Consider the following 8,440-nt stretch of genomic DNA (forward strand, 5'->3'; position numbering starts at 1 on the left):
GATGATGTGATCTGCTTATACAAAGCAAAATGGTAAATCTGCCAGGTTATTTCTCCATGGAGAAAATTATTGACCTTGCTTTTTCTGGCATACCAGCCACCGTTATAATGATGATGATGGTGACAGCAACCAGACAGAAAGGCCAGCAGTCATTCTTTCCTGCCCATTATTACAAGGTATAAAGCAAAATCCAGCCTGTATTTGATGCTAGTCTGGCTGTGCTGTCCTTACAAATGCATGAGGCAGTTCTCATACGGGTTGAAATTCGTGACTTTTCATATCGACCTTTCCAAAAACAATCCTTCTGATCCTCTGATAGGAACTCATGTATTTCTATGTTTGTACCTTACCAGTGACGTGCAGCCCAGAGATAATGTCTGAGAGCAAATATGAGAATGTAGAACCTTCTGAGTTCCTGGGTGATTCATCTTCTTACAATACATTTCGGTTGCACATGTAAGGAGTGGATCTTGCCCCTGAGAATACTGGCTCAAAGAAGCAATAACAATGCAGTCAGTCAAAGCACTACTTTCTCTGGGAATTTTGTTGCATGAGGAAGCAGAGCTTTAGCTTTCCTCTGTTTGTCAACAAGATCTGCCTTACAGCAGCTTCCTATATTTCTGTCTTGTTAGATTTTTTCCTTTATTTTCCCACCCCCTTATTTCTGTCTGTCTAAATGATAATCAATAGTGTAATGATAGCTTTTTCTACCTCACCCAAGATGCAAACAATGATTGATAACATGATTTCATAACTTCAGGTCCATCAAGCAAGAATAGTAGGTGAAGTTTGCTTTTCTAAAGTCCAGTAAAATTACCCAAATCAGATTTATTGTTTGCATCTTTGTGGTTTGCACCATCCATTCATGGCATGTGTCGTTTAAAGTCCTTGCTTCTGACACCAGTTGGTGTCAGAAGGGCTGGTGTGGCTCACAGACAACCATCTGAAACAAAATTATCTTGGTGTTTCTATAATTAACTGCTAGGGTAAGTGAGGGTTGAAATGAGCTGAATCATTCAATGGACCCCACTTGAAAAGTGGGAATTTTTTTGGCCAGCACTTTAGGAGCAGGCTAGTATGTAAAACCTGTGCAGCAAGGATCATGGCCTCAGAGCTGGCATTTCACAGTCATTATCTCAAACATCGTGGGCCAGAGATAAATGAAGCATTTAAGTCATGCTGAGCTTCTGTCCTTGCAGATGCTTTCCTTACAGCCACTGCTTTGTTCTCTGCCCAGACTTAGCAGTATTCTCTGTGGTGAGAGAGGAAGATCAAGATCTTCGTACAAGGCAGATAAAGATATTTTTATGGGATCTGAATTGGCAAAGTAATTAGGGGGTGTCTGTGTAGCCCCAGGAGTTTGCACTTCAGTTTAGCACTGCCCTCTGTGGAACTTGTCTCTAATGAACTCCACTGCAAAAGCTCGCTCTGACTGGGCAGTGCAGAGGCAAAAGCCCAGGAGTGTTGGCTGCACAACTCCTTCATGTGCTCCTGGCTACAGAAGCTGCTGTGTCTCAGATAACCCACCTGATGAGCCATCTCTGATCACTTGTCAGAGCTGCTGAGAGAAGGCTCTGGTTTGTGTTCTCACACTGTTCTAAAGGCTTGACCCAGGCCCTGTGCTCCCTGTGCTGTTATCATACTCCTTGATAACTGTTGACTGTGCTGCACTTTATCTAGAAAAAATGAAAAGAAGGTACCTAAAAGCTTCCAAGCAGACCAGCAGCAGCCTCCAACCCAGCTGACCTTTTTAAGTGTCCTACTGAGATGGTGCTTACATCTGTTGTGAATGTTTTCTTTGCAGAATACACTGGAGCAGTGCAGTGTCTGTGCAAAGCCCATCATGGAAAGGATCCTCCGAGCCACTGGGAAGGCCTACCATCCCCACTGCTTCACCTGTGTGATGTGCCATCGCAGCCTGGATGGGATCCCCTTCACTGTGGATGCTGGTGGCAACATCCACTGCATTGAGGATTTCCATAAGTAAGGCCTAAGCTGCTGTCAGTGCTTTGCTTGTTGTTTTTGTCTTTTGCCCCTAAAACTCTCCTTTCTCAGACTGAGCTTTCAGGAAGCTCTAAACCCTATGCCACTTTCTCCCAAGGCTCTTAAATAGTAGGGAGAGCTTTGCTCCAAGCAGGCATGCCGTGGCATACAAGGTTAATTGGTTAGGGGATGATTCTGCTAGATCTCTGTTTTGCTTAGATCTGAATTGAGGGATAACCTCTGTTTCCCTCTGTTTTAAGTGCTCTGCCTTTCCCTTTCTCTTCACTGCCTCTACCTGCATTTTCACATCACCACCTCCCTTTCTCTTCCACTGAGCAATTAAGAGGGATCCTGTCCTCCTGCACTCTGCAGGTGTTTGCTTACCTGCTAGAGCGATCTCAGTGGCCACAGGCTGCTCACAGCTCCTTTTGTTTCTAGTGGCTAATTAGCTTTTTAAAGCTACTAAAAATACAGCCCTGGTAATAATTTATAGTGAAACTGCTATTTAAAGTAAGTTGAAAGGTATAGCTGCAAGTAATTTCTGTCACTGACACACTACCACCCCCATCATCACAACTAATCTAGGGAAGACAGGTAGATATAATCAGAGCACAAATGTTTGCCCCGTATGGAAAAGACAGATACATTACACCCCTCAATTAAAAGATGAAATCAATACTGACAAATGTGAGTTTATATCTCAACCATTTACCTCTTAATTTCTAAGCAGGTAGACTTAATTAGAGCCTCATGACATCAGTGTGTGGGTCTGAAAGCTCAAAGAAGCTGACTGACTTGACAGAAAGGGAAGCAGCCACAATTAACTGACATGTTAGAATCCAACAGCAGGATGTTCCCTGTAGCTCAGCTAGGCTGGGTTAATTGGCAGCTGCTGTGCTGCTTTGCCTTTCTGTGCCACCAGTTGTGTGTAAGGTAAAATTTGGTCCTGAGCACAGGCCCAACAGGAGTTTTGTGCACCACTCAGTCACCTGAAGGATTTCCCTCACACCCCCTCAACAATTTGGAGAGTGCCCCTTCCCAAAGCCGCACAGGTCAAGGGCTCACATGCTTTCAGGTGAAACAGAGCTGATGTCTCACATTGAAGCCTTTTGGCAGTGACTGCATACGGACCTCGGGACTCTCAGGGTGGAAAGTGGGAGGCTGTCAATGCAAGGAAGGACATAAAAATTTTTGAGTGGAGGATTGAGGGGAAGGTGATGGGAATAGCACAAGACCCAGTGTGACACTTAGAATGTCTTTGGCCAGCCACACATTTTGCAGTACTTTGGCCAGCCCAGTGTTAATTGATTAGGGATGACATGTCCTCCTGATCTGGAGGTTGAGTGTTCTGCATCTACATCCTCTAGATAACAAAACTGTAGCTGATGCTCACACTATTTCTCAGCTACTCCCTGAGTTCAGGCCCCACAGTAACAGATCTACATCCCCTGAAATCTGCAGGAATGATGTCAGGATCCTGGGAGATAATATTTGTCTCATAATGAATTACTCACAGTAGCCTGGATAAAGAAATGTTGAAGTATTTTTTAAGTACCACGTTTGAGCTAAATGGCACAAGGAAGGGCCTGCATGAAGCAGCACGTAATTAATTGCCATCATAGCTCCGGTCATATCATGATCCATTGAAGTTATTTTTCAGAGCACTCGTTATAGCCACTGTTTAATTCATTCTTTCATTAGATCACAGCTACACAGGCGTCTTTCATCTGCTGCCAGTGAAATTAATATTTTTCTTTATTCCTAGTACAGATAGATTTTTTTTTTTCTTTTCTAAGATAGTTAATTCTGAGGTGGTTCCTGTGACAGGCTGGGTGGCAGAGTCAATCCTTACTAGGCATTTAGAAGAGAAGGGCCTTTGATCTCCTTGTGTTCTGATGTTTGCCATAAGCTTTGCCCTCTGTCACTCCACAGCCCCTGACCCTGGCTCTCATTACATGGCAGCAGATTCTGTGGGTGTAAGTTTCCTTTTTGCAGACAGAATTTGCAGCCAGGAAACTGGTACCAGTAGGTTTTGAACTAAAATAGAGAATGATTCACCACAGGCTAAATGTTCCCCAGCCTAGGAGCAGAAGTGGCCACTTTTCATGGGACCTGAGGGGAGCAAAACCAGAGGGAATACAGAACATGGGTGAATTATCCAGAAGGGCACATGGTAAGCAATAGAAGGGAAGAAGAAAGGGCTATGCTTCTCTTGGTCCCTGAGCTGACCCTGACTCAAATCAGTCTCTTCATGCAGTGAGCTATAGTCACTATAAAATTGGAAGTCAGGCTGACTGGAAGGGAGAACATTGGGGTCTCTGCACCCAGACCTTTTCCCTTGTAAGCCTGGACAACACCCTGTTGGATAACTGAATTGGTTTTACCTAGAAGATGCAGCAAGTCAGAATGCAGTCAGGGCATCAAAATTGCCCTGATGCTTCTTGTCTGAGAGTGAGCACAGCCAGAAATCTGCTTCTGTGTGCATAAGTGGGTAAGGTGGCTTGAAAGTTTAAACTGGATGACATAAACCTCAACAAAATAGTGTTAGTGCAAGGCAATTCTTTTTACCATTTCTTTTCAGAATTTTAAACTATTTGTTCCAATCTCCAAATTTTAATAGTTTGATTTTTGTTTTCAAGAGATGGTCTTGAAGCAGATCCTGGTCATCTTCCTAACCTTGGGATTTGTATGGATTTTCTTAGAAGCTGAGGGTTGTGGCAGTGCTTAGGTGCCACCATTGAGGGTCATTCAAAAGGCACTTTAGTTGTTAATTAGGGCAGGCAATATGCTTTGCTGCCTGTCAGAAGTTCTGTAAGTCCTTTTCTAATAGATGTTCTTTAATATCCTACATACCTGAAATTGCCTTGTAAGACTAAAGTGCTCCTGCCTGTTTTTTTCCAAGGAAGGAGTTGTGCAGAGCTCCAACCTGTGTTGTGTGTGCACATTCATCTGTGTGTGTTGGTACAAATTCACACATTTCTGGCTGGCTGGTCCAGTTAGCAAAAACTTTTGCTCCAAGTTTGAGGATGACTGTGCCTGTCTCTTGCTCCCTCAGGAAATTTGCCCCCAGGTGTTCTGTGTGTAAGGAGCCCATCATGCCAGCCCCGGGACAAGAGGAGACCGTGCGCATCGTTGCCCTGGATCGTGACTTCCATGTCCAGTGCTACCGGTGCGAGGTTGGTATTCCAGGCATGGCAGGGACAGAAAGCAAGGGTTGGCTTAACTTTATCACCACCTCACATTGCCCACATGACAGGCAAACCCTATTGTAACACTGGCTCTACAATCAAATTACTTCATTGTCTTCAGCAAGCAAGGAGTTTTTCCTCATTTATATCCACGCAAATGGGAGGAAAATCAGGTCCTTTGTTTATAACAGGTTCATTAGAAGAGCAAAAGAATGTGACTCAGGCAATTAAGGCTTAATACTGGAGAACTTCATCAATTATAGCTTGGACACAAATGTAGCTCATCTTTATGTTCTTAAAATGAAAGCTAATGCATGTTAGGATTTGAGCAAGATTGTACAGGAAACTCAGCATATGGGTTGAAGAATTTTAATGGACACATAAACATGATCATTCTTGTTTTGTGCAATGCTTTTTGTGCTACTTTTCCTGTTCAGTTTCATTACACACTTCATGTAATTTTCATGGTAAGAGTCGGAAGATAGAGAATAAAAATCACCTTAAAGCAATTAGCATGTGGGAACAGCTGTGTTAGGGAACCTTCAAGAATTCTTCAGTGCTAGTGTTACTTGTTGGATAATACATCAGCCAGATGGCAGGGTAAGAAAATGAGATCAAATATATTTCTTATTGGAGTTGCAGGTTTTAATAGCCTTAATTGGAAAGAAGGATGGACTAAGGTTTAAAGGTCTAGGCTGAAACTTGAGGAATCTGGTTCAATTCTCAATCTGACCTTGGCTTTCAGGGTACATACCAGCCCATTACTTAGGCACATTATTTTTTAAGATGCTGGGGCATTCTTACACTAAATTTTGTAGAGCCTAATTCATCATACAGCATGTCCCCATGCTGGCTGCTGAGATACCCAGGCTTTCACACACATGGATCCATCAGCAGTCCTGGGCCAAGCAATTGCTTGATCATGAAGTGTGGGATAATTCCCAACTTTCCTAGCAGTTATATTCAGCCTTAAAGCTTATAGGCTGAGGTCTCTGGAGCAAGTCTGGGGGCCTTGTAGTGGGGTTTCTATGTTCCTGTCTGACGTCCTTCTTTTTGCCACAACCTTTTTGGCCAATTGTCATACAAACACAGGTGACAGTTCTGGTAAGGGGAGACAGGCAGGGACTTTGCTTAGCTGCCACCCCCAGAACAGAGGTTGTAACTTCATGGGATTAACTCTTCCAAAGGAGATTACCTGTAGTCAGATATTGGTACTAAACTTTTTCCCAGTGATGCTTCTTTTTTATCCTTTTTTTGAATTAATAAATATGTGCTTCAGTTTGATGTTTCTCCAATGCTAAAGACCTTTGCTTCCTCAGAAATGTGAAGGGAATAATCTCCTTTTATTTTCAATTGGATTAAATTCAGCAGAGAACTTGGGAACACATCCTCTCTGCAGCATTGTCTCTTATCAGAAAATGGCTTAATCATAAAAGACATCACGTACCTCAGCTTCATGCTTTGCACTGAATCAGGCTGGATCCTGTTATAAGGTGGAGAGTGAGGAGTTTCTTTGACTAATAGATTCTTTCTTATTTACTTTGCTCTTCCTGTTCACTTATTTCCTAGGACTGTGGTGGCCTCCTGTCTGAAGGGGACAATCAGGGCTGTTACCCCCTGGACGGGCACATCCTTTGCAAGACCTGCAACTCTGCTCGGATCCAGGCTCTGACTGCCAAGGCCAGCACTGATCTCTGAGTATCAGCTGTGACCCTCCCCAGGATGCCCATTGGGGGATATTGCACAAGCTTTGCATGATTTCTTTCCAGCCTAGGGTCTGAATCTCTGTTACTGAAAAAAAGAAAAAAAAAAAAAAAGAAGAAAAAAAAAGTACAACTGGAAGGCCTTGGAACAAGAGGGCAGTTTGAGAGGCCATGTTCAGACTACCCATGACAGGCACCTAATTTAGACACAACTGTCCAGGAGGGCAGTGAGTGAGTCAGAGCAGCTGCTCTATCTGCAGCTGATGGAGTTAAGGGTCACAGCACCTAAGTTATCTGCCTGTATAAGGAGGTCTGAACATGGTCCTTACTATGCTTCTGTGTTTGATTCTTATTTCTTAAGTACATGAAGGTAGAGGGTGAAGGATGGCTGAAGTAGTTATTTCTCCCAAGTTATTTTGAGAACCTTAGCAACTCTCATTGAAGTCATGGGACTTCAATATCTGCTGATGACTTTAATAGGATCTGTGTCACCAGCAGAAGTAGCTCCACTGTCCTAGAAGGTGTGAGAGCAGACCCAGCATTAACACAAACAGTGCAACTGCAACTGTACTGCACCTGAGTGTAGGTGTGATCTTGTATCCTTGGGACACAGATTGGTCATTTCTTAGGCCCTTACTTGTCTCCATTCCCTTCCAGTTCAATAGTGTTTTTCTTTTACTCATGAAAGTCTACTTAGCTATTGCATAAATTTATTCAGTAGTGATGCTTCCAATTCACAATGTATGAGCAATCACAGAAAGATGTGAGCTTGCACACACTGTACACTACACACACACTACACACTACACACACACAATATGCTTTTGATTTACCAGAGGCATAAGCCAGTCATGTCCCTTGAGAAGATATTTAAGGGATGTGGGGCTGGAAACACATTTCTGAAATCCCAGTGGTTAAAAAAAGATAAAAATTACTACATGGAACTGCAGTGCAAAGCGATGCTCAGAAAAATCTTACGCCACTCTCTCATACAGCCCATTCTAGTGGGACCACTGGCAGTGTTGGTCTCTGGGTAGACATTCAAGCAATAAAGTCTTTTTCCATCTCCTGTTATTGCAGTGGGAGGATTTTCCTTCAACAGTAACAGGGATTGAATCAGGCTTTGGGATGATACACATTTCTCTGATGTTAACACATGTGATCTGAATTTTTAAATTTAAAAAAATAAAGTCTTGTTCCAACAACAGCAAGAAAGATCATCCTAAATACATGTTCAGTTTTCATCCTAAGAAAGCTAAAGAGGGTATTAAGCCCTTCACTATGGCATTCCAGAAAGCAGGCAGTTTTTTTCTTCTTCCATTTTCATCCCAGCCACTTCTAACTTGTCTCTGTGAAATTCATGGCAGTAGAGTGCTGGGCCAGAAGCAGCATTTTCATCTTCAGTCCAGAATTAATATATATCCCAAGGTAAATAAAACCTGGGCACAGATAATCTTTTTTTTTTTTTTCACAAGATCATGGGTTTAGGGTTTCTTTGGGTTTTTTTTTATTTTGGTTCATTAAAAACAAATCAAAAAATTAGAAATCCATGGCATTCTGAGCAGC

The 8,440-nt window shown here is 42.8% G+C and overlaps 1 protein-coding gene across 7 annotated transcripts in view; it reads left to right on the forward strand.

Annotated features, from left to right (window-relative positions):
• LPP (LIM domain containing preferred translocation partner in lipoma) overlaps window positions 1–7,943 on the forward strand; it is a 322,183-nt gene extending 314,240 nt beyond the window's left edge. For all 7 annotated transcript variants that reach the window (XM_053951296.1, XM_053951295.1, XM_053951294.1 and 4 more), the window contains 3 exons: window positions 1,805–1,983; window positions 5,039–5,159; window positions 6,741–7,943. In XM_053951296.1, coding sequence (XP_053807271.1) covers window positions 1,805–1,983; window positions 5,039–5,159; window positions 6,741–6,869 — 429 coding nt within the window. In that variant the 3' untranslated portion in view covers window positions 6,870–7,943. The remainder of the gene's footprint in view (window positions 1–1,804; window positions 1,984–5,038; window positions 5,160–6,740) is intronic.
• The last annotated feature ends 497 nt before the right edge of the window (window positions 7,944–8,440 follow it).

This window comes from Vidua chalybeata, chromosome 10, assembly GCF_026979565.1.
Source record: "Vidua chalybeata isolate OUT-0048 chromosome 10, bVidCha1 merged haplotype, whole genome shotgun sequence".
Classification (NCBI taxonomy): domain Eukaryota; kingdom Metazoa; phylum Chordata; class Aves; order Passeriformes; family Viduidae; genus Vidua; species Vidua chalybeata.